Here is a 27,849-nt window from a genome sequence, read left to right on the forward strand (position 1 = left end):
AAAGTCACCCCATTTGTAGGGAGGGTGCTTATATTTTGAAGCTTTAGGAGTTCTATTTTTGCTCCTCTTTTCTTTTGATGCATTTTGCAAACTTTCTTTCACTTTTCATTTCATTGAACTCAAATTGATTTATTTTTGTGCCCATTCCCTTTTTGATGACAAAATGTGGTAGAACATGGATGAATGATGGTTGCATGGTTTCAAGGGTCACCTTGGAATAAACGGTAGCCAAGGAGTTATCACACCACAAGGTACTCTTGACTAGGCCTTAATCCATGGGTCAAAGGATACTAGCATGACACATCCTAGGGTGTTTTACAAGTATTCTAACAAGCAAAGTCTTAAGAAGAAAAGGCATCTACTAGGGCCTATATACACTTGTCAAGCTTACCAAGTAGACGGTTTCGCAAAATTTTCTAACATGCAACTACATGCCATGATACAACTATCATATATACATCCTAATGCAAATGATTCTACCAACTAATATGCCATATAAACTAAATGCAAGTCCTAAGTTCACATTGTTGTACCGCATCAATCAAAATAAAGCCACATAGTCATTAACATAAAGAGGAAAAAGGAGATTGGAAAGATCATACCATGCGGTCTTCAATATCCTCATGTCTCGGATGTGGCGTAGTCAATCAATGTGAATAAGGATGAACAAACACAATATATACAATAATATATACATGACTACACTACAAAGGAAATGACCTTGTTTTTGGATTTTTAAATTTTTCAAATTTTTATGGGTTTTGTTTTTATGAAATTAAAAGACATATTTTTGGGATTTTTCAAAAATTTTCAATTTTTATCATTTTTTGGAATATAAATTCCCATCCACCACTTTATTTTGGACATTGTCCTCAATGTACATGTAGGAGTAGGAATAAAACGGAAATACATGTTTTTGGATTTTTGATTTTATGGAAATTGAAGTACAAATGCAAAATGATATGAATGAATGCATGCTCTAACTAAATGCAATTCTATATGACATATATAACAAATGAATACAATCTAAACTATACTATGTGATGCATGATTTCTAGTAAACTATGGTCACCTATGATCAAACCTCCCCAAACCGATTTAAACACTATTCCTAGTGTAGAAAAGAATAGGATTGGTCATTAGTGATTATGCATGAATTCTAGTCTATATGCAACTAACTACATGAATCATGTGAGATATAATACAATGCAAACTACACTAAATGCATATATACAAATTAATGGTTATTAAGGAACTCCATCAAACCAAGGATTATCAATAAACAATTTCATGGAAAATCATCACTAGCACTCAAAGCACGTAGAAGTCGGTCAAATTCTTGGGAGTGGGACATGAATAGGCATGCATAGCAATACAAGATTATGCAATTTAAGAATGCCCAAGTAAAAGACCAAACAAACATGTCAAGAATATTATGACAAAAATAATAAGAGAAATGATGGATGGAAGGAACATGAAATGGGTAGTTGGTTGGCAATTCTCTCAACTCGTCCTTCAAATAGTCAAAATCACCACATTCAATGGAAGTACTCTCATTATCATCCAAGGTGATTTTAAGGGTGTCTATTTGGGGTTCCCAAATGTCCTCATCATATTCCTCATCCCAACAAGGTCCATTATCAAAGGGGTTGTCATAGCAAGGCTCACCAAGCTCAACACAATTGTCTCCCTCAAATATGTCATCCTCAAAGGGTGAGTTTTCACTCAAGTTCACATCCATATCATTCTCACTTTGCCCATTAACATCAAATTCCATGGAGGTTGATTTCATTGAAACACAAGAAGAGTAGGATGACGGCATCCAAGCATTAGTTTCACAATCAAGAATGTACTCCTCCTCATCATCACTCTCCTCGTCTAGCACTCCATCTTCCCAAGGTGGGGTAATTTTGTGGACAAAGTGGGTTGACTCAAGGTTATAGGAAGGTTTCTCATCCTCACAAATCTCATTTTCATCATAGTTTTCCTCAATGAATTTTTGAAATGTGGCCTTTATCACTTCCATACCTTCCTTGGCACTCTCAAAGATGTCATGTATAATTTGCTTAAGACAATGAATGGTCATGAACTCAACAAATTCCCAAAATTCCTCACAACTCATCTCACATATCCTACCACCACTCAAGTGAAATGCCAAGTTGCGGGTTTCAAGGTTCATGCCATTATAAACAACACAACATGCTTCATAATTTGAAATAGTAAAACCGTGATGCCAAGCATGAGTCATATAATCTTCAAATCTTGCAACATATTTATCAAATGACTCATTTTCATATTGCCAAAAATTGAATGTAGACATGTTGAGCATGTGAAATAGAACAAGTACAATAAAACTCAAGAAAAAGAAGCACAACTAAAACTAGACAAAAGAACAATTCAAATAAACAACACCGTCCCCGGCAACGGCGCCATTTTGATGTGGGTGATGTCGTCACTCATCCAATCAAACACATTTATAATACTCAACATACAACTAGCTAGTGGTAAGTCGAGGTCGATCCATGGGACGGTGGTTACTCAAATTATTCAATCTAATTATGGTTATGCTTGGGGTTGTCACAATTATAATGGGTTGATGATTCTAATCTAATAAAGGCAATAAACAAGCAACAAAAGGAAAGATGTAAACAATTGATTAAAAACCACTAGGATATCATGGGGTCATAGGGGAAGCATGGGAATTGATCATACAAACATGTTCTCAAATTATAAGCAAGCAATTATTGTTGTGATGGATTGAGTTGGGTTATATCTTACAATCCTAGGAAAGTTTGGGTCTCGGAGCCGAATCGATTAGATTGTACAACACCTACAAGTCGACTTAATCTTCCCTACTCAACAACATGCATGGTCTAATGAGACTCGAGTTGGTTTATGTCTTACAAGTCTCATTGAAAAGATAAGAGATGGTAGTAAATGCAAGGATTCATAGGCTTAGCATTTCATCAAACATAACATGTGCATGAGTTGAGATCAAAACAAGCAAGCAAATAAACCATGAAAGCATATTAATTTAAGCATGAATCATTCCCCATGTTGGTTTCCCCTAATTACCCATTAATCCTAGCTAAGTAACTACTCACTCATGATCAAGTTTAACATGTTAATAAGGTTGTCAATCATACTAACAAAGCTAAACATGATGAACAAGTAAGAAATATTAACAATAACTAAAACAAGGATTAAGAGAATTATACCTATGGAGATTCCAAAATAATAATGCAAAGAATAATAGAAGAACTTGATGATTGATGGAAGGTTGTCAATCTCCCAATAAACCCAATAATCTTCTAATTACCCAATAATAAACTTGAATTACTCAATAATAAACTTGAACAATGATTAAAGGAAAGATTAATGTATAATTTGTGGAAAGATTAAATGATAATCTATTTTAATCTACTACTAATCTAATCTAAGGAAGGATTGATTTAACCTAATGAAAACTTGATCGTTTGATTATTACAAATGGGGTATTTATAGTGGAAATTAGGTGGATGCATTAGGGTTAACTAAGGGCTAAACTAGTAATTACACTTTTGAGATTTGAGCAGGGAGGAGCCGGTATTTTTCAAAGGAAGGGCGTCTTTCACGGAGCTTGAAGAACACGAAAATCGCTGGAAAGGAATCCGAGCGGATTAGCCTCGGGACGCTCGGATTGTAGCAGGGGAAGACGGGCGGATTCGGAGCAAGACGCTCGGGCAAAAATAGAGGGAATCCGAGCGGATTTGGAGCAATCCGAGCGGATTGTAGGGAAGACGAGCGTCTTCAGATCGGGATGCGCGGATTCCTGAACAGCTTCTTTGTTTGACCTCGGATTGTAAAACGGACGTCATTTTCTCATCCGGACTCCTATTGGAGTGATTCAAAAGCCTAGATCACTTGTTTTTTCGACGCCGTTCCATCTAGCCTATTTTCAGAGCCAAAGGAGCAACCCTTGGTTTGCGTTCCGAGCAGTTTTCTTCATGAATGGCTTCCTTGCTTTTCCTCCTTGCTTTAAATCTTATGACCCTTCTATATACTCTTTATTCCTACATCATTGGTCATCATTCTTGCCTCCTCTTCATACTAGTCCATCTAACATCATCAATAAGCTTCCAAATATGCACGAAAGACGGGAATTTCCGCCTTATTATCTTCTTTTCTACAAAACATATGAAATGCGATAGAAAAGCAAATAAGAAGGTTTTGACGGGTAAAATGGCCATAGAATGTTATAATAGTATGCAAAATAGGCTCAATTAGGGGACTAAATGTGCGCAAATAATGTTCACATCACCAGGAGATGCCAGGAAGTTCGAACCAAAGCCTTCATACATTAATATGGTTGAGAGAAACCAGTTCGGGGGAGCTGCAAATGAAGATGCAGCTAAGCATATGGAGACTTTTATTGACTACTACTGTTCCATACCCCCCACCTGCCGGCGTCACCCAAGACCAGATCAAGGAGACCATGTTTATCTTCTCCCTTCGTGATGCTGCAAGGGAGTGGTATAGAGATCTGGACCGAGCCGCTTATGGGATCACCGACTGGAATTCCTTGGCATTGGCATTCTACAAGAAGTACTTTTCTGCTTCAAAGACGATTGCTATTAGAGCCCAAATCACGAGTTTCAAACAAGGGCCGGATGAGAACTTCCACGAGGCATGGGTCCGATTTAAGAAACTGGTGCGAACCATACCGCACCATGGTTTCGAAAAATGGAGCTTGTGCAATCATTTCTATAATAGGTCAGTATGACGATCGAGGGCTATTTTGGATGCATGACCAATGGCCGATTTGCTGAGAACTTGGGAGAGACCAAGGGGTGGAAGATCATCGACGATCTAGCCACCCACAATGCCGAGTATGGGAATTCCAGAGGGAACCAGAGGAGAGCTGCTGAATCTTCCTCTGTTGCTGCACTTGAAGCTCTCACTGCGAGATTTGACAAATATGAATTGGGAGGAGCTTCTAAAGGTGGGATGTACCAAGTAAATCTTTGTGTCGGACGGTCCTTTCGTTCGTGAAAGGTGTGGAGCCGAGGGACACGTTTCAAGAATTGCCCTAGTCCCTTTGAGTCTTGTCTTTCGCCTTTCAACATTATAGGCGGGACAAACACCTACTATGAGCCTAATGTTCATCCCAACCTGAGGTGGAGTAGCCAGAATGTCCTAAATCCAACTCCACCTCCGCAGCAGCAACCCTATGTGCCCCCTCATCAAAAGCAAGAACAATATCAAAAACCTCCTTATGTGCCGCAGCAACAACAACAATCCCATAGTTTTGATTTTGCTGAGTTTAAGAACTTGTTGATGAAGGAGTCCCAAGAAAGAGAGGTCGGGATGAAGCTACTAGAGAGCCAAATAGCTCAATTAGCTAGTAAGAGTACCTCTCGAGCTCCGGGACACTTACCGACTCAAACCGACCAAAAGGAGACCCTAAACGCCATCACATTGAGGAGTGGGTCCACCCTGGAGGGGCCTGCCATGGTCGAGGATGCTGTTGAAAAGAATGAGGCAGATCCGAGTCAAAAGAAAGTCGAAACGAATAATTCAAAGAAAAGGCGTCTACCAGGTATATCGATCGATCGACCGATACACCCTTGGCCGATCGATCGATATGCGGGTTATAGCGACTTTCGGAACTGTGCACCTTGGTCGATCGACTGAGGATAGTGGTCGATCGACCAAGATTACTGCTGATAACGAGTTTGTTCGTCCTCCGATGCCCGATAACTTAAGGGACCATTTGTTTCGGGGCACGACAGCTCCGAAGGTGTTAGGGCCAGACCCAAGTGCTGATGGGTTCGTCTCGATTCCGAAGTTCGATCCGATGACGGTTAATGACTCACATTTGAGACGGTCTGAGGAGGATTCGAGCTTTTACAAGGAGAAAGCAGTGGACTTCCAGCCTAAGTCCACGGATGCCGGCATGCGCAACTTAGAGGAGAGGGCTAAGGTACTTCTTACAGCCCCATATCCGGAGAGACTAGTGCCAACAAAGGAACAGGTATCTTTTAGTAAATTTGAAAAAGTTATTCGTAGCTTGAATGTACAAGTACCCTTCCTTGAGTTGGTCAATCAGGTGCCTGCCTACACTAAATTCATGAAACAACTCCTGTCTAAGAAAAAGTCGCTTGAACATGTTCACACTGTCGCATTAACTAAAGAGTCATGCTCTTACTTGTCTCACACTGCACCCCATAAGCTAGAGGACCCGGGTAGCTTTTCTGTTCCTTGCAATATAGGTACCTTCTCTATTGAGAAGGCATTATGTGACTTAGGAGCTAGTATAAGCGTCATGCCTTTGAGTCTAGCTAGGAAGCTCAAATTAACTAGGTTCACAGTGACAGATATGACAGTTCAGATGGCTAACCGATCTGCGGTCCAACCAATAGGAGTCTTAGAGGACATCCCTGTCCAAATAGGGAAGTTCTTCTTCCCCGTCGACTTTGTTGTACTTGACATGCCTGAGGATGCTCATATACCCATTATTTTGGGTAGGCCATTTCTGCACACTGCTTGTGCAGTCATAGATGTCGGTCTAGGAACCTTGACTTTCAAAGTAGGAAAGCATTTTATTGTCTTTGCCCAACCTGCTAAGAAAAAGGACCCCATGTGGCCTGTGACTTGTAATACGGTTTCTGAAAAGAAATCGTACTTTGTGCTTCTTGAATTGCCTGTCTCTATTACTACTTCTGTGTTAACCCCTCCGCCCTGATCGGGAGCAAAAAGGAGGAAGAATCGTTGTTTTAAATGTTGCAGAGCTGGTTTGGGGAAGGAAGTCTTTGTAAGTTGCTCCAATCGTAAAGAAGCCGATCATTCAAAGAGGAGGTCTTGGTTGCTTGAGCTATGGAATTGATGAGGTAGTTGATGACGAGCCGGTCAAAGCCGAGAGTCGATTTCGATTCGATAAGCCCGAAGAGATCCTTGACCGGGGAGATGATGAGAGTGTTGATCCGTTGAGCCATACGGACGTGGAAGCTAAGAAGGGTGCAGCTGCTCAAATAAGCACCGTTGAGGCTACCTCTAGTAGCCAGAAGTCGACGAAGGGGCCATACTGTGGTCATTCTTGATCAACTATTAGTTGATCGAGCTCTTTATAAACTTCATTTTATTTGCTTTTGTTAGACACTTTTTATTGCTTTTGTGTGCGCGAAAACTTCGCATTTTATTTTGCTTGCTTAGGATTTTATACGTTTGAGACTTTGTTTTGGGTTTTGCGCAATTTTGGGCGCGTATTATTGTGCACTTGCAGGTTTTTAGACCTCATTATCTCAAGCTATTGAGCGAATACGAAGAAATAAGGAGTACAGTAGTACTTTCAGTCGATCGACTGGCTACATTGGTCGATCGACTGAGTTGCACTTTCCAGGAGCTACTGTTCCTGACACATTGGTCGATCGACTGCTGTCCTTAGTCGATCGACCAAGGAGGCTGATGTACCTATTCACGACCTCTCCCCTGCTGTGTTTGGTCGATATGCGGACTTAAGGGAGTTTTCTACTCCAATTTTCTTTCCGTCCAATTATTTATTTCTTCTATCTTCTTAATTGTGCACAATTTTACCGCTTCAAAATTGTCTTCTCGATTTTATGCGTGGGTTTTATTTGTCTTTCAGGTACCTTATTAGTAGCACTGCTGGCTACTAGAACCTCCTAGCTCACGCTGGTTTGAGGAGGTTTCCCTTTTGCTGCGCTTAAAGTCTTGTAAGTTCCCGATTTTCACTTCATGTCTTATTTATTTCATTTTCCGCAAATTCCCATTTTTCTTTTCTTCATTACATAATTTTGCACAATGGGGACATTGTGCGATTTGGTTTGGGGAAGGGTTTTGCGTCGCATATCATTTGCTTGCATTCACGTTTACATTCTGTTTTGCACTGTTTATTTCATTCTTATAATCAAAAATAAAAAAAAGGGGGATAAAATTTCAAATAATTTCCATAAAATGCACGTTTATTTTAGCATATAGGTCGAGTCGGAACGGTAGTATTTCAAGGATGATATTGCATTTTGCACCTGTTTTGCCTGAACCTTGCTAAATTGACATGTTATTAGTAGAATCGTATAAGTGCATATCTACGAGTTTTCGTTAATTATTTGCTGAACTTGAGACTTGATTTAGAATTTTGGCAAACTACATCATATTTCTGAGATTTAGAGCCTATAACTGGTGACATCTATGACCGATTTATTTAGGAATGTGAGTAGTACTCCTAATAAGACATGTCACATAAATGTGCATAAATATGAACATAATCTGCTTAATACCTGTATGCATTCGGTCTGTGGTTAGTCGACACATGTGGTAGAGGTTTCCCCTTTTCTCGTTTCACCCATAAGCTCCACACTGCCAAAAATATCCCTTTTTGTCCCATTTACTACATCCTACATTTAGCCTGTCCTTCGTCAAGCTAGTAGTCTGTGTTCTTGGGGTTTTTACTCATTTTTGGTGGCATATGCTCTATTGAGACGTTATTGGGAAGATGAAATGAAGGAAAGAAAGAAATAAAGAAAAGAACCAAGAGAAAAAAGAAAGAGAAAAAAGATGAAATGAAAAAAAAAAGAGTTCTGTACTGTTCGAGCAGTCGATCGACTACCCCTTTTGGTCGATCGACCGAGGTTTGAGAAAGAGAAAGAAATCAATTCGCATAATTCAACCCTTTATCTTTTGGCGATTTTTGCTCCCATGTATTATTCGTATTTTATGGGGAGTTAGTTGATTACTTTTATCACTAGAAATTGTGAGATTTGTGCTTGCTATAGCACCGTTCCATTTTTTTTTGAGTAAGAAGTTGGATGTTGCCATGTGGTTCCGTTTCGGTACTAGCTTGATCACCTGTACCTCCACTTTTCCATAAATGTTTTGCCTCTTCTTACCCATACCTCACATATCCACATATATACCTCGGCTTGTGTCATGGTCTCTTGTTGGTTGGAATGCGTATGTACGGTTGTAGAGATTGTTTTCATATTAGACTGCAGGCATGTTCTTATAGGTCGTAGTTAGGTGAGCGTCATTACATTTACTTCTTTCTATCTTACATATACTCACCTGTGTTTATTGAGTGGTATGAGCGATCCGTGAGAGTCCAATTTGATAAGTCTCTACAGTTGACGGTTCAGTAGTTTTAACGACTCCATAACTCGTTTGCATGATTCATTTGCTAATTGATTGTTGGTTGTGCATTAAATTGGTTTAGGCTTTACATGTTGCATTTCGCTCTGAGATTGAACTCGTTCCATTAGGTCATTAGATCGAGTCTAGTTCTTGCTTGGGGACAAGCAAGGGTTCGGTTTGGGGAAGTTTGATGCGTGTCTTTTATATGATGTTTTACATCCCATTTTACACGCATTTCAGAGCTCATTCATGTAGTTTATGCTACATTTCTCCCTATTTCCGTCTACTTCCGTATTTTGTACATTATTGCATAAATGTGAAGAATCCAAATGAAATCGAGCTAAACCGCCCCGAGTATCCCGCATTGCATATGACGTGAAGTATTCACCCGAGAAACGAGCTTGGTGCGCAATTCAAGGCCCAAATGACAAGTCCACGAGTTTATAGAAGTCAATAGCAGCTTAAGCAGTCGATCGACCGAGGTCATCAATCGATCGACCAACCATCGGGTTCGAAGCTACGTGGTTTGTTTCATCGAAGACCAATCGATCGACCAGTTCTAGCGATCGATCGACCCAATTGCTATTCAGACGAGAATTAAAAGATCGTGAATCTTGAAGCCCAAAGTTATGTTAGGTTTAGGAAATAAAGCTACGTTAGTTGCTATATAACGTAACCTAGAAACATCGATTTAGCATTCAGTTTTTTACATCAAGTTTTTATCTAAGTTTCACATTCAATTTTAGAATATCATAGTTAGGGTTTTGGATATTGATTGCATCGGATTTTTATTCATACTCCTAATCATTCCGTTACTGTTCTCCTGCGATTTTCGGTATTCTTCCTGTTCTACTTTCAGTTCGTTCTATTTCGTTATTAGTATAGAATTGCTAAGTTAGATTCCCGAAACCGTATTATTGTTGTATGTTAATTACCGCTTTAATCATGAATTCAATACTTTATTGCCCTAGTATTATTGTTGTTATCACATTCAGCATGAGTCGCTAAATAGTTTGTGCTAGGATGTAGGCGAATTAGGGCGTAGGCGGCATAGTATTAAATTGGACTGAATTCGCGTGTCAGTCGATCGACTGACATACTTGGTCAATCGACTGACCTCGTGAGGTTACCTTTCGTTTTATTTAATTTTAATGATGTATTTAACGAATCGAATGCATGAGACCAGTTAGATGCTTAATTTATGACTGACCCATTAGATTGAAAGATAGGGAAAGTTGTTTGATCACCGATTAAGATGACTAAACTGTGCTGAGATCGAAAGATAGGTATAGTTTAGACCGTTAGTCACTTTTCAGGATGAGAGTCAGTATTAGTGATATTGGGGACCTATAGCGAGATCGAAAGATGCTATTTGTTAAGAGTGGACCGAGAGGACCTCTTGTTTCCCGCCTCACTTGTGTTTGATTCAGACCGACTTAGTATGCTGCCGCCGAAGCTTTAATGAACCGACCATCCTAGTACCCCTTCTTTATCTGTTTAAGCCGTCTTTTTAGTTTATTTTTTTTATTTATTCTTAGCTATAGACCAATTTAACTCAACCCCCACACTCGTTACTTTAGACTAGAATTAGACAGCTAGAAATTACGTCTGCCTCCTTGTGGTTCGACCCTGTTACCACTAGCCTAGGTTAGTCTTAATAGGAAATTATAAATCTTATTTTTGGTACTCACAACGACGGGTATCAGAGCCGTTGCTCTGGGTTTCAAAATAGTATGAAAAAGATCAAGAGAAATGGTGTTGTATATACATTGCTTGAAAATGGCATCAAGACGGTCCCATTGCTTATCCTTTTTAAGAACAGCGTCCTTCGGAGGTGCAATGTGATCAGTAACGTCAAAGGCACGAGCCGTGTTCAGGAACAACTCGACCCATGACGCGTAATGGACATTCTCGGTTTCCAAGGTGATTTGGACATAGTTTTTGATATTAGAGCCGGAGAAGGCAGGATGGAACGGGGTCGTTTTTGAGGATTCACCCGATGGAGCCATGGTGGGATGCGAAACAGGGAGAGAAAGAGTAAGGAAATGAAGGAGAAGAAGAAAAGAAGCAAGGTGTGTACAAGATCTTTTAACCTGATACCATGAAAGAATTATATTGCTTGCATTATCCTTACTTCTCTTGTTTATTTATACATCACAATTACAATCAATTATCCTGGTCAAATGTCAAGATTTCAGCCTAGAAATATTGAGAGAATAAAGCTAAATAAGGAGAGGATTATAACAAAATATTTACCAAATATTAACAAATAAACAAAGAATATTTACATATTCTAATAAATGGAATCTTTGATGCTATGTCATGAATTTTCTTTGCATTTAATATGCCAAGATGCTACCCTATCTCTTGAATGAAGTTTGATACTTTGATGTAATTACTGGTTTAGTAATTCTGGTTTATGACAAATTCAAGTGCATGTCATGTATGATTTATTGGAAATTCAAATATGATTCATATGTATGCAGCGATGGTTACTCATAAGAGATTAAACATTGATATTATGACTAATATGAATGATAATGTATTGTACGAAAGCATTATTTATGTTATGTAGATGATTTTTCTTAGTGAAGACATGTCTAATTAATTACTCCGTATAATTTAGTTCTATTGACATCTACTTGTGGTTGTCGATGAGTCGGATGACAATACTTTGCATCATGGTTAGTTTATGTTATTTGATAATGATTTTGATATAACATGAGTCCTTTATTTTGGCATTAACAATGTTGATATTGGTAAATTAGTTTAAGCTTGGGGAATACAATGTTTGACTCATGGCATTACAGCACATTAAAGGTGTGTTTGGTGGTATTAATGATTCGATCTTATCCATGTGTAGTTTCATTAATAAGTTGTGTATTTAATAATCATGTTTTAGGGTAATAAATAAATTCATAAAGATTTTAGTACAATGTTTACATGCATTGAGGGGATGGCGTGATACATTGACGCGAACGATTTTATATCCATGTTTTGCATATTACCATATCATGATATGTGTAAATGAAAGGTTTTTCAATGTTTGCATGGGTGCCTTGATGGTCATCTATATGAGATTATTGATGTGATTTATTAATATGGTACTTTTTGTGAGTGTTGGATTTGACCCGTGTATGTTGTATATTGTAACAAATTGTTATTGATTTTATGGAGCGAGTGTGTATCTTATTGATCAATTATCCTTGACATGATATATGAAAATGCGGGATTGGGTGGTATTATATGAATGCTCGTATATATAACTCAATGGCATAATGTATTAATTAGGGGTGGTGTTAAGTTCCGCTTCTATGGTTCTATGGTGACTTGAGACACCCTAGATTGGTTTGAAGGGAGTTGGGAACTTACTCATGAAAATTGACATATTTTATGTTAAGTTGATCTCATTGTTACTTGACCTTGTGTCTTGGGTGAGACAAACTTAATGAGATGAGTATTAGTATATCAAATTTGATAGAAATTGTTTATTGATCTTCATGTTAAATATATTCTTTGATCATTTGATTTAAAGATAATGAAAAAGCCTTTGCGATGCGGTTCTATGCATTGTCTTGTGACATGATTGTGTTGTAGATGAGTGTCATCATTGTATCCTTTATGATCGGAGTGTCTCATAATATGCTCGCTTGAATATAATACACGGAAATATGTATATTGAGTGGTAACATATGGTTCATATATGTGGCTTGTTAGAAACATAAGTGTATTAATTTAGAGCGATATATACGGCAAGTCTATGGTTCCTTAAGTAGCCCAGTTTTTTCAAGTAAAATTTAAAACTCGCCCATCTAGAGTTATATTTAAATTTAAATTGTGTTATCTCTTACAATGGATATTATGTGGGATGAACATACATGTCTAGAAGAATGTTTATGGAAAATAGTGTTTTAATCAATGGATAGTTGATCGGTTATTCAATAACGTTTTTTTTTTTGGTGAAATGTAAAAATTTCCATTAAGCACAAACAACTATTACAAGCTACAATTTTAATACAAGCAATTTCAATATCTAACTAGATATTACATACGCAACATAAACCTATTGACCCAATCTTGGTCACGCCTATCAATACAGGGGCCAATTTTTGTCTTCAACCATAACCCACTGTCCTTTTTGATGAACTTTAGAATAGCTTCAGGCCTAAGTAGACAACCATCTACTCTTTCCTTGTTTCTTTGGAACCAGATATGATAGTGTGCAGCATGAATGAGACACAAAATCATACCTTCCTTCAATTGTGAAAGCTTGCAGTCCCCAACCCATTGCACCACGTTCCTGGGAGGGATAGAGAACTCACACAATCTGGCCACCTCAAACATAACCCTGCTGCTATACATACAAGTCTGAAATAAATGCTCAAAATTCTCAGCAGCAGCTCCACACAGAAAACATATGTCATCAGATGCAATGCCTAGTGTAAACAATCTGTCTTTAAGCTGCAGTGCCTCTCTAGCAACCAGCCAACCAACAAAATGATGTTTAGGGATTACCCAGCTATTCCAGACACACTTGTGCCAATGAACTTCCTGGTATTTCTGTCTCAGTAGCTCATAACCAGAGTTCACAGTGTAACCTTTGTTACCCAACACCCATTGACCATTAGTAAAACCAGCAGCTAACTTGTCCCTGACCTTACAAACAGTTTTCCTCCCCCAGCTAATATCTCCCACAGAGGTATAACCAGTCCAGCTATATCCTTTTAAATAGACATTACTGATCCACCTTACCCAAAGTCTATCCGGGCAACAGTAAATCCACCAAACAAGCTTCCCTACAGTAGCTAGATTCCAGGCATAGCTCTCCCTAATAACCAAGCCACCTTCAGCTTTTGGAGAGCAACTCTTATCCCAACTCACCATGGGAACTCTAATATATTCAACATTTCCATCCCATAAATAATTTCTACAAATGGCATTAATCTTGTTGAGTACACCTTTAGGAATGATGAAGATATTGGCCTAGTAACTATAAATGGAAGATAGGACTGAATTGACCAGTACCAGCCTGCCAGCATAGGATAGCTTCCTTGAGCCAAAACTTCTAACTTTATCAATCAATTTTTCCACTAAGATAGTACAATCAGACTTCTTCATTCTCCCACAAGTGATGGGAATACCCAGATACCTAAAAGGCATCTGTCCTTCCTTGCAACCAGAAACTTGGAGAATATCTTTCTTAACCCAACTAGACACCCCATTAAAGTAGGCATTAGTTTTAGTAGGGTTCAGCTGCAAACCTGAAGCACAAGAAAAAGTAGCAAAGGAACGAAGTAGCACCATGATAGAAGGAATGTCTCCCTTACTAAAAAGCAACAGGTCGTCAGCAAACATCAGATGGGACAACTGCAAACTATCATATAAAGGATGAAATTTAAAAGGCATGGTAGTAGTAGTGAACCTTAAGACCCTACTCAAATACTCCATAGCAATTGTAAAAAGTAGAGGTGATAAAGGGTCACCCTGCCTCAACCCCTTCCTTCCTTTAAAATATCCAAAGATTTCACCATTCAAAGAGAGAGAGTAAGAAGCAGACCTCACACACTCCATGATCTTGCCAGTAAATTGCTAAGGGAAATTAAGAGAGATCAACATTTGTTCCAGGAATTCCCAATTCAAAGAGTCATAGGCCTTTTTTAGGTCCACCTTAAGCATAAATCTGGGTGAAGCAGACTGTCTATTGTAGCATCTGATAAGGTCCTGACAAATCAGGATATTCTCAACAATGCTTCTACCCCTAATAAACCCCCCTTGGTTGTCACTAATAATGTCAGGCAGCACTCTAGCCAGTCTATTGCACATCAACTTTGAAATACACTTATACACAACATTACAACATGAAATAGGTCTGAATTCAGTGACATTCTTAGGAAGAGCAACTTTAGGCACTAAAGAAATGAGGGTATGATTAACTTGCTTTAATAACTGTCCATTCAGGAAGAAATCATGTACTGCATCACAGAGACTACCACCCACAATATCCCATGCATCTTTGAAAAATGCACTAGAATACCCATCAGGGCCAGCAGCTTTATGACTTGGAATGGAAAAAAGAACTTCCTTAATCTCATTATTAGATATGGGGGCAAGCAACAAATCATGCTGGACACTAGTGCAACACTTCCCTAAGTGAATGACATTCTGAGAGACAGGAATAATCTCACCAGTGGAACCCAATAACTCCTTATAAAAAGCCAAGAATGCATTCTGAATACTGGTAGCATCCTCACACATCCTCCCCTTCATATCAGCAATTTTCAGAACCTTATTCTGCACTTGTCTGGCCTTAATCAGGCTATGGAAGTACTTAGTATTCTTGTCACCATTCTCCATCCAAGTTGCTTTAGACTTTTGAAGCAAGTAATCATAAGAAGCCTGATCAAGGAACCTAACACTACTAGCAGCCATAAGTTCATTCTAGATAAGCTCAGGATCAAGAGGGTTAGACCTAAGCTTCTCCTGAATGTATTCCAAATTCATTCTAGCCCTAGAAGCATTATTAACCACATCATTAAACTCACTCTTATTCAGCTGTTTCAAGGGAAACTTTAGCAATTTCAGTCTCTTCACAAGTTTGAACATGTGAGTACCATAAAGTGAAGTGTGCCAGGTTTGCTGGACATAAGCCTTAAAACCATCTGAGGTACTCCACATGTTAAAGTATTTGAAATGCCTTCTTTTCTTACCATCATCAGTCATACTCCGAACAACACAAGGGGTATGGTCAAAGGGTCCTTTACAATAGAACTGGGCATAAACACTCCCATTATCACTAATCCACCTATGATTCACCAAGACCCTATCCAACCTACTATACACCCTTGTCTCAGACACTTGTTTATTACACCAGGTATACAAGGACCCACTAGCAGGACAGTCAAAGACCTCACACTCATCAATACATCTCTTGAAGTCCTCCATTTCCTCATTATTACAAGTACCCCCTAACCGTTCAGCAGGCACCAGCACAGTATTATAGTCACCACAAATTACCCAAGGTCCTTGAATTTGATTTTTAAACCCACATAACTTATCCCACAGGGATTTCCTCTCATGTGTATCATTAAAAGCATACACCATAGTGAGATGAAAATTATAGCCAGTCCCTAAATCCTTAACACACATATGAATGTATTGAGCATTGTAATCTAGGAACTGAACACTAAACATGGTAGGATTCCACAAAATCCAGATCCTACCCCCTTTATGATACTGTGTATTAGTAGAACACACCAATTACTACACAGATTATTTCTAACAGAGTTTAGAGACAAAGGTTTGACCTTTGTCTCAAGGAGGCCAAACAAACCAATCATATGGTGATGGAGGAACCATTTAATAGTATTTTGCTTGGAAAGGCTGTTTAACCCCCTAATATTCCAAAATCCCCAATTATACATTACCCCCAGACGGAGGTAATGCACTACCATTTATCCCAATCCCAACTCTTGGGGTAACATTATTAAGGGAATCAAGGAAAGTTTGGGAACCAAATTTGATTGAGCTCAAACCTGCTTCAACAATCTCCTGCTTGCTTAATCTGATGATATTACGTGCAGGAGTGGCAACCATATGATATTTACCATTCCTACACCATTCAACAACAAACTGGTTAGGTTTTTCAATAGGTGTAGTAGTGACAGGAGCTTGAACAGGAGGAGTGATAGGGTTCTCAACAACAGGAACAGCAACAATCTTAGGACTCTGTGTAATAGCATTCTGTTTCCCATTCTGTTGCTTAGGTCTCCATTGTTTTTTCATAGGAGGAGCAGGAGCCACCTTCTGAGTTCCAGTAGACCCCTTCCTACAGTTATCCATCTCATGACCTAATCCCTTACACTTAGAACAAGTAATTGGTTTCCATTCAAAATCTACTTTTAGGGACACAGTATGACCATCCTCATCCATAAACTTCACACACTTAGGAATTTGCCTGCCAAAAGGTACTTCCACCATGACACGAGCAAACCCTAACCGTGTTTTGGCAGAGGTGGCCTCATCACATCTAACAAAACAGCCCAGTAAACCAGCAATTTTAGGAAGGCACTTACCCCAGTATTTCAAGTGTAAATTATGTATTTTGACCCATACTGGAACATCCTTCACATTTTCCTTCACCAGCTCTACGTCTTCACTCCAAGGACGCACTATTAGCGGTTTATTATCAAAGAGAAAGTGGCCCTGCTGTAACACTTGAGATTGAGCAGCAGCAGTCCTAAATCTCACAATAAACACACCATTAGGGCAAAAGGAGATCTTATCAATAGGGAATTTCGACCAAAGACATTTGATAAAGCCCTCTAACACCTCAATAGGTGGGTTTGCCCCTAGGACAAAACCATACACAGAGTTCTTCCAATATTCAATCTCTTCCTTAACATCTTCAGCCGTGAACCGTAACAGATCCTCAGGTTCCTCTGGAATACTAACCAACAGCTGTTTCCCCTTACGCTTTCTCTGAACAGTCCATCCCGAATCAGATTCAGGCACCAAAGCTTCCAAATCATAAGGAGCAACACCCACAATTTGATTAATATCCGCTGATTTCTGAGTTTGAGCACTACCAGGTCCACCAACAACAACTGAAGAAGAAGCAGTTGCAATTGGCGGCACAGGATCAACATTCTGAGGATTTAGATTAGCATTAGAGACTAGAGGGGGAAATTGAGTAGTATCATTACAATCAATTGTTTCCATTTTTTTGGGTTTTCAGTTTTAGGGTTTTACGATTTTTTGTTCTTTTTTCTCTCTCTATCTCCCATTCTTTTTTTGTTCTTTTTTCTCTGTTATTCAATAATGTTGTTAGTGTGCTAACTGTTTTGTATGATTGTTTTAATATTTTTAACATGTCAATGTCATATGTCACGCATTTTAAGTTTGCTGATATAATTGATTTTACCATATATCTCGGGAGTGATGGTTTGTGATAACCATGGGGAGATTATGGAGTCATGGTGGTATAGCCATGTAAGAGGTAAAACAACATCGTTGAATGTACAACTATTGACCAGTCCGGTTATGGAGTTGTTATTTGTTGTAGGATTAATGATAAGTCGGTCTTTGGTGTAGATCAAAGATGATTTACCTTGTAAAAGGTGGGTCTGTCATCATGTTCTTATATGAAGAATGACACGGGGGAGGTAATATGATTCTTAATATTAGGATCTAGGGTGAGAGTATGATTATTATTCTCTGGTTAATCCTCCTAAAGGTCGAGTATGATGCTTTTATCCAATAATTAAAGTGATATCATAACTCAAGGTTCACAAGGCCTTGTATAGAATTTGCAATTGGAAATTGAGTAAGAATGTTAGTGATACTAATACTCATGTTTGGCCAGCATTAGGCAAGTGTGAAGGTATAAAAGTAAGCCATGATTTATATTTATCTTATATTGCTTTCTTTCGGTTTTAGAAGGATGGTTGTATGCGGTTTGTATTACCTTAGTAGATGGTTATTTTATACAAGTGGTTGTGTATTATTGCTTGGGGGAAGCACCATTAATATATGAGTTTCCAAGAAGTTAATTTGAATTACACCGAGATTGTTAGTTACAACCGGTAAAAAGGTTTTGTGACTAAATAAATTGATCTACGAGTTTCATTTATGAACCAAACTGAGTTCACCCATATTTTGATAGGGATGTTACTATGGCTAAGTTTATAGTCAAGTGAATTATGGTGACGGCTGCACCAAAACGTTATTAAAACGTGGTATGTAAACTATCAAAATGAAATGATATCGGTTGTTTTATGAGATCTCAGTTCTAGTTGATCACTTTGCATAAAAGATCAATTAAGGACTTGGTTATAAAGTTGGTTGACGGGATGAGACTAAAACTCGTATAAGATCCTTGGCGATAGGATACCCAATTCCCCTCTAATACAATGTTAGAGGTTGAATTCAATGTGGAAGGCCTATTGTTAAGAGATTGAAGCACACAATAATTTATATCCCGAGGTGTGTGCTTAAACTTGCATGTTGTAAGGTTGAAGTATATCTTCTTAATTGATCTTTTGAAAAACTGTGTTTGCAAGGACACGATGAAAAGAATCAATCTATATGAACATGAAGTACATCCGCTTCAAGGGAGTATGGGTTTGACTTCTGATATGTTCATGAATAGATATGGAACACTAGGCTTGTAAATAAGTGTCGGTTTTGTAACTTTAGAACTAAATTAATTTATGTGTGAGTTATCTTGATGTATTCAAAATGGGTACAATGGGTTCAATGCTTAGTCACATCTCGATACTCGAATATTTGGAATGTGTAATTTCACTAAGTGGAAATTCAATCTTCGTGACATTTTCATTTATGCATAAATTGGTATGTTTGTAGCTTTTTAAAAATCTTGAATTACGCTTAAATGGGGAAGGAATGTTGGTAATTTAAGTGTAATTACCTGTTCATTTTGGCGTATTTAAGTTTGGTTCGTGGATGGGTAATTTCTAAATAATATAATGTGAGTCCGGGAAGTACGGAGTGTACGCTTGCATAATTATTACGGAATTACGGTACAATTTTCGTTCGAATAACTATGACGGGGTTGAATTTGGTTGAATTTATGAAGAGTAACAACTCTTCAGAGATACATTCTCCCATTTTCCCCTTCATATCTATATAAATAGACATGGGGAATGTGAAGATTGATACACAAAAAGAATCTCATCTTCTGCATCATAGAACGATCTAACAATCTACACACAATACTTCTGAATTATTTCTTTGATTTTTGGTTTGTGTCCAAAATGAGAGGGATACCGTCTTATCTCAATAGGAAATTCGGTTTAACCTGGGCACAAATAAGGGTCGAATTGTTCTATTAGGAAAGCGAAGTCGATTCGGTGTGGTTAATTATTGTCCGTGCATACTCAAATATCTAAGAGATACTATTACCTACATGTCCATATTTGATAAAATTTGAAAGGTGCGGGAAAATTTAGGGGATAGAGGCTTTGAACAGTATTAGAACTTGTGTCAAAATATATACTCATGCTACTCAATTTCCATGGTTGCCTTAAGTCTAGTTTGCAAATATCATGATTATTCGGCGACTCAATAGTTACTCAGTTTTGAAGCCGGCTGTTAATATGACTGGACATTTTTGTGTGTCTGATGAAGGTTGATTTTCAAATGTCCGACTTGTTCATGCTAGTGTTTTATTCTTGACCCTGGAATTCCTTTTTCTTCTTTTCTCAAGTAATATGTTGTTTATTAGCTAAGCTGAAATACTTCACCTTGCATTCTTTTAATACCTAAAGTGCTAGAGACGTCCAAGTTTATCTTATTACATTGACATTTGTCCCTTTTCTCTTGCCCTTCAATTGCTGAGAATTATCAAGTGCACTACAGTGCTTTGATGTCATTCATATCTTAAACAGAGATACCTGGCTAAAAACAGAGCATAGTATGTGGTCCTCTATCATTTAAAAATAATCTTGTGGATGTGCAAAATTACCTTTCCCCTTCATAAGTTCTTTATTACAGCAATGGCAATAGCACTAAGAAAACAGTTAGATTAGTAGATATTTAAGCGTGCCGGATATGTTTGTTTATATGTCAGTGGTGTCTGGTGTAGTTATCAATATTATGTTTGTGGTAAGAGATGCATATACTGTACCCAGCATTTTACAGGTGACGTGAACCAAAGATTGATATGTGTGATAATATTTCCTTGCTTTAGGGTCCAACGTATTAGTGGAATGAGAACGGAAGCCTTTGCAAATGGATCATGGATGAACCACAGAACCAGCGTGACTTGTAAACCACATGTGACTCGTGCTTGTTGGAAATATGGACTTTTTCCAATTGTCCCACATTGGTGAGGAAGTGTGAGATTTATGAGTTTATATAACCCTTCACACTTTACACTATCACTATTGGGTCAAGAAAGCCCTTTGTGGAAGGCTTGCGAGGTTGCTTAATTCAACTCGCACACGCGCGCGCCGTGCTCGAGCCCAGCCCGGCACGAATTCGGGATTCGGCAATCGCCCGTGGCGGGCTATGCTTATCTTTTTGTGCCAGAGCCGAGTTGTGTAATTATGAAGTGTCTAAGTTCATTGTGTGTAACAACTAGTCAAACTGACTGTTGAATGGGAGAGAGTCTTGCTCTCGGTTTTCGACCTCTATGCTGCTTAATAGGAGCACATTTTTGCTTCTGTTTTGCCTCTGATTTTCCTATAAAAGGAGCCTCAGTTCAGCATACAACAACACGCAACACACAACTTCCTTCTGTTGCTTCTCTCTTTTCTTCTATAAAATTTCTGGGTAATGAAATTCTGTTGTTCAATAGCTCTCAGTCTCAAGTGGGCGTTTCTGGGTGCTGTAGTGTAAATCCTTAGGGAACTACCGGTAAATTGCTGATCGCCACTACGGTCGTACCGAAATAGTTTTCAAGGCAGTGGCTTTCATACCACGTCACTACGAATCGAGTTATCTCTAATCTTTTTCATTGTTACTACAATTTCCGTCTTACAATTTGAAAACTATTTTAATTGTTGCCGTGACAATGTCGATTCTGTCCAAAAATCTACCTGATTTGTCCAAATTGGAACCCTTAGATGGTCAGAATTATAAGAGATGGTTTCAGAAATTACTTATGTTTTTTGAGTAGTTAGATATTGATTATGCGTTATTTTCTGACCCTCCTACTGCTGTAACCGAAAGTGCTGCTACGTCTGTTGAAAACAGCCCACCTGTTATTTCTACGGTTAAGTCAAATGCAGAGGCTATTAAAAAACATGATAAGGATAACAAAACGGCTAAGTGTCACCTCCTTAATCATATGACTAATACGCTTTTTGACTTATTTATGGTTCATAAATCTACTAAGACCATATGGGAATTGCTAGAGAAAAAATATGGGGCTGATGATGTGGGTAAAAAGAAATATGTCGTTGGGAAGTGGCTTGGGTTTCAGATGGTAGATGACAAACCTATTATGGAACAAGTTCATGTCTATGAGAACTTATGTGCTGATGTCGTTAATGAGGGGATGTAACTAGATGAGATTTTTCTAGCAAATGTGTTACTCGAAATATTCTCTCCTTCCTGGTCTGACTATAGCAACCATCTTAAGCATAAGAAAAAATTACCTTTCACTCAAAGATCTAGTGGGTCACATGAGGACCGAGGAGGCAAATCGTCTCAAAGACAAAACCATTAGTGTGTCCGTGAATGCTCCTATTGCTTCTGGTAAAGCTAATCTGGTTGAGTCTGGTGGTCCGTCTTATGCTGAAAAGTGCAAGGGTAAGGGTAAAGCCAAGGTTGGTCAAACTAAGGGACATGGTCAAGCTAAGAAGAATGGTCCAGCGAAGCACACTAAACCGGTTGCTAATATCCAGAAAGCTAAAGGGCCAATTGTTTGCTATGTCTGTGGAAAAGCTGGTCACAAAGCCTACCAATGCTCCGAAAATAAATCTTTGAAGCCAATCCGTGGATGATGATGTCATTGCTGTTGTGGTTGTGGAAGCTAATCTGGTGGGTAATGTTGTTGAATGGGTCTTGGACACTGGCGCTTCTAGACACCTCTATGCTGACAAGGGGTTATTTGCTGAGTTCGAGGAGGTAGCTGATGGGGAATGCGTTTTCATGGGTAATTCTTCATCCGCAATTATCAAAGGTAAAGGCAAGATCTTTCTCAAACTCACCTCGGGGAAAACACTTGCTCTAAACAATATTTTATATGTACCCTCGTTACGTCGAAACCTAGTGTCTGGTGCCTTATTAAACAAAGCTGGTTTGAAACTTGTTTTTGAGGCTGATAAGGTGGTAATGTTGCGTAATGGGGAATTTGTGGGCAAGGGTTATCTGTCTGGGGGTCTTTTGTATTGAACATTGATTTAGTTTCTAATAATATTGCATCTACTTCTACTTATATCGCTGAGTCTATTGATGTTTGGCATGGTAGATTAGGTCATGTGAATGTTGATTATATCAAAAAACTTAGAACTATGAGTTTAATTTCAAGTTTGACGAGTCAAGAATTCTCTAAATGTGCTAGTTGTGTTGAACCTAAATTCACAAAGAAACCTAGTAGACCAGTTAACACTAGGAATACGAGTCTTCCTTAACTAATTCACACCGACCTAGCTGACTTTAAGAATATTACAAGTAGAGGCGGGAAAAATTATTATGTAACTTTTATAGACGATTGCTCGTGATACACCAAAGTATATTTGCTTAAAACTAAAGATGAAGCAGAACAATCGTTTATAAATTTCAAAACTGAAGTCGAAAATCAACTCGACAGGAAAATCAAAAGGGTAAGGTCTGACAGAGGAGGCGAGTATAAGTCTAATTATCTAGTCGAGTTTTGTGAGAAAAACGGTCTAATACATGAAACTAGTCCACCTTACTCACCTCAGTCTAATGGAGTAGCTGAACAGAAAAATAGAACCTTAAAAGAAATGATGAATGCTATGCTTTTAAGTTCTGGCTTATCTGACGATATGTAGGGGGAAGCTATTCTATCGGCTTGTCACATTCTTAACCGTGTACCTCATAAGAAACTTGACAAGACACCCTACGATATTTGGAAGGGCTATCCTCCTAACCCGAGCTTCCTTAGGATATGGGGGTGTTTGGCTCAAGTGGGTTTACCAGACTTTAGGAGACCTACCGTTGGAACGAAAACCTATGATAGTGTTTTTATTGGTTATGCTCAAAATAGCTCTGCTTATCGATTCATGTCTTTGAGTGATCGTTCTATATCTGAAGCTAGAGATGCTGTGTTTTTTGAGCATGTTTTTCCATTACAGAAGAATGTTTATTCATCACCTAGTTTACCTGTTACATCTATTGGTATCTCTTCACATGCTAGTGATGTGGGTGATGTCGTCGGGTCTCCCAATCAAACACATTTATAATACTCAACAAACAATTAGTTAGTGGTAAGTCGAGGTCGATCCATGGGACGGTATGCTTTGGGTTCTAAGTCTATCTATCTGAATTTATGCTAGTGTCACAATTTGGTTGGGTTTGTAGTTGTGTTCTAGACTAATAAAAGCAATAAAGTAAAACAAGCAATACAAGGAAAGATGTAAACAAATGAGTAAAAGTGCCAGGATATCATGGGGTCATAGGGGATTCATGGTGTTGATCATACAAACATGTTTACAAAGTTGTAAGCAATTAATGTTGTGAAGAAACCGAGTTGGTTTATGTCTTACGGTTCATAGGAAGAGTTGGGTCCCGGAGCCGAATCGATTATATTGTACAACACCTACAAGTTGACTTACTTTCCTCCTATTTAACTTCTATGCATGGTCTAACAAGACTCAAATTGGTTTATATCTTACAAGTCAAGTTGAGTAGATAAGAGATGGTAAAAATGCAAGGATTCATAGGCTTAGCATTTCATCAAACATAACATGTGCATAAAGTTGACATCACAACAAGCAAGCAATTTGATTATGAAAACATATTAGATTAAGCATGAATCAATCCCATGTTGGTTTCCTCTAATTACCCATTAATCCTAGCTAAAGAAACTACTCACTCTTTATCATGGGAAACATGTCATTAATGGTGTCAATCATCACAACAAGTATAAACATGATAATAGAATGAAGAAATGAACAATAAAGATTAAAGAGTAAAGGAATTATACCAAACTTGAGATGATCCAAATAATAAAGCAAAGAATAATAGAAGAAACTTGATTGATTGATGAAGGGTTGTCAATCCTCCAATAATAACCCAATAATCTTCAATTACCCAAAAGTAACAAACTTGAACAATAATTAAGGAGAGATTATTGTGAGATTTGTGGAAAGATTAAAAAGTAATCTATTCTAATCTACTCCTAATCTAATCTAAGGAAGGATTTGTTCTAGCTAAAAAAGATCTCCCCCAATTGATTACTACAAATGGGGTATTTATAGTAGGGATTCATTAGGTTAACTAAGGCTAAATTAGTAATTACACTTTTGAGTTTAGAGCAGGGAAACGCTAGTCTTTTTAGAAGGATGGGCATCTTTCATGGATAAAGAAGAAACGAAATGTTCTGTCTGGGAATCCGTGCGTCTTAGGCACGGGACGGGCGTATTTGGGAGGTTCTGGACAGGCGTCTTCAGGGGAAGACGGGCATCTTCTGGAGGTTCTGGACGGGCGTCTTCAGGGGAAGACGGGCGGATTCTAGGCTGTGTTTTTATCTTTTCTTTCTGTCTAACAATCCGAGTGTCTTGTGGGGAAGACGGGCGTCTTGCTTCACCAGAATCCGAGCGTCTTTGCTGCGGGACGAGCGTCTTGGCGGACAACTTCTTTGTTTGGCCTCGGATTGTAAAACGGACGTCATTTTCTCATCCGGACTCCTATTGGAGTGATTCAAAAGCCTAGATCACTTGTTTTTTCGACGCCGTTCCATCTAGCATACTTTCAGAGCCAAAGGAGAAACTCTTGATTTGGTTCCGAGCAATTTCTTCTTGTAATGCCTTCCCTCTCGCCATTCTTACTTTTAACCCTTTGATCCTTCTATATACACTTTATTCCTACAACCTTGGTCATCATTCTTGCCTCCCCTTTATACTAGTCCATCCAATTTCATCAATAAGCTTCCAAATATGCACGAAAGACGGGAATTTCCGCCTTATTATCTCCTTTTCTACAAAACATATGAAATGCACTAGAAAAGCAAATAGGAAGGTTTTGACGGATAAAATGACCATGGAATGTTATAATAGTAAGCAAAATAGGCTCAATTAGGGGACTAAATGTGCTCAAATAATGGTCACATCAAATTGAAACATAAGTAGATCTATATACTTAACATATTCATATATGTTTTAATTTAATTTGTCATAAAATTAATAAATGATCTTATACATGCAAACAAATAAACAAGATAAAGAAGAAACATTCATCCTTACAATGGATTTTCGGTTTATAGGGCACAAGAGAGATCACCTTTCTCTCTTGTTCTTGTTCTTTCCTTAGTGGAAGAACTAAGATCCAAGTATAGGATCTCTCCCAAAGCTTTATACCCAAAGCACACTCTTAATTAAAATTAATATTATAAATACTAGTTTAATATTAATCTTGTAGAAAAATTGACCCAAAAATATTATAGGACACTTAATATTTTCGGTTTTGAGAGGAGGAAGAAGGAAGCTTTTTATCTCTCTAGAATTCTTATTTTAGATGAGTAAAGTATGAATGATACACTACTAACATTTTGGTGTATTATTAGGTAAATAAGATGAAAAACCAAAATGGTTTTTCATCTCAAAACCCGGGTGGACGGGGGGGGGGGGGGGGATTAAGGGAGCCAATGGATGCTTTAGTTGTTCTTTACAATAAGCATTAGGTTTGCATGGCTAGTAACTAGAGTAATCATCATGTTTACCACTCAAATAATAAACACAATATTATGCTTAATCCTCCCTTAATTTCGGTACATTTGAGTAAAATGGGATCCATTTTATTTTTGTCAATTTATCAATATGTCACATGTCATATGTCACATAAAATTGTTATGTATTTTTAACATATTAAAAATCAAAGTATTAATAAAAATACGTCATATACAAAAATCGACTTAGTAATTCATAATTACTTATACCAAAATATTTTACCAATTATAAATCACAACAATTTGTATTTATAATAATTCATTCAAATTTAATTGTTTCCTTAAACAATAATTTCATCTGAGTAATGATACAATTCGATTACTCAGACCGTATCCCATTTTAATCAATTTCAATGAGATACGTAAATATCACTTCCAAAATCGTCCGTCAATTTTAATTAAATTAATTGACTAGTAACGTTATACGATCAATTAATTGATCAATTAAGATTGTTGCCCTATAGCTATGACCTAGGGGATCAACTGATCACCACCGTCGTACGACAGTAATGTCAAACTCTAGTTAGCCAATCATTACCGATATGTGTGGACCAGTTGACAGTAAAAATATTACTTCCCAATTGTATTCTTTATAATGAGACTTAAACATGTGATCATCATGATCAACAGTCGTGATCGCATTATTGTCGGAGGACACATATTCCAACAATCTCCCACTTGTCCTCGACAAGTGTGCGTCACCAATTCTCTTGTCCTATTACTATCTCCCACTCAATGCAAGGTGTCTTTCAGGTCGTACTTGCAAGTGATCATATCGAGAGTGGTTTCCTCGATCTGGAAAATAACTGATTGACCGGATTTATCCACCATGGATACATTCCGAGCGTGGCCACGCATTTCTAGTTCATTACTCCTCGAGTGGCCCTGAGATATTGTTATAACCCTGACTAGGGGTGGACAATTCCTATCGCACTCATTCCCTTCAACTAGCCACAGCCATCATAACCCAAAATATGCCCATTTGACCCCATTTACGAAGGTCGTAGTAACACAAATCAAAGTTAATCTGAAACTGTGCCATCTTAGGCGAATAGTCTTTAGTCAAAAGAATCGACTCATTTGAATACTATAGCATCTCTCGCCACGACCAGGCAATATAAATTTGCCAGAACTCTATAAGCGGTCATAACGCTCGACAAAATGTTCCTAAGAGTCTGCCTATGTGATCGACTAGTCATCTCACATGACTCTATGACACTTGAACTTGCCATCAATCGCATCATACTCTAGTCACTTCGAGACGTCACCTCATACAAGTAACTATGGGCAAATACAATGCTAATCCGTGTTCACTTAAACGGGGTTCAATTGTCTCTACAACCCGTTTG

General features: G+C 38.2%; 2 protein-coding genes across 2 annotated transcripts; both read right to left on the bottom strand.

The window, feature by feature from the left end:
• Positions 1–13,170: 13,170 nt before the first annotated feature.
• Positions 13,171–14,697, bottom strand: LOC141628274 (uncharacterized). The gene is made up of 2 exons (XM_074441437.1): positions 14,152–14,697; positions 13,171–14,109 (listed from the first exon to the last, which is right to left on the bottom strand). Exons 1-2 carry the CDS (start codon positions 14,695–14,697, stop codon positions 13,171–13,173), a joined length of 1,485 nt encoding a protein of 494 aa, XP_074297538.1.
• An 867-nt stretch (positions 14,698–15,564) lies between these two features.
• On the bottom strand, positions 15,565–17,844 carry LOC141628276 (uncharacterized). Its single transcript, XM_074441438.1, has 2 exons — positions 16,546–17,844; positions 15,565–16,359 (listed from the first exon to the last, which is right to left on the bottom strand). Exons 1-2 carry the CDS (start codon positions 17,842–17,844, stop codon positions 15,565–15,567), a joined length of 2,094 nt encoding a protein of 697 aa, XP_074297539.1.
• Positions 17,845–27,849: the final 10,005 nt, after the last annotated feature.

Source organism: Silene latifolia, chromosome Y (genome assembly GCF_048544455.1).
Source record: "Silene latifolia isolate original U9 population chromosome Y, ASM4854445v1, whole genome shotgun sequence".
Lineage (NCBI taxonomy): Eukaryota > Viridiplantae > Streptophyta > Magnoliopsida > Caryophyllales > Caryophyllaceae > Silene > Silene latifolia.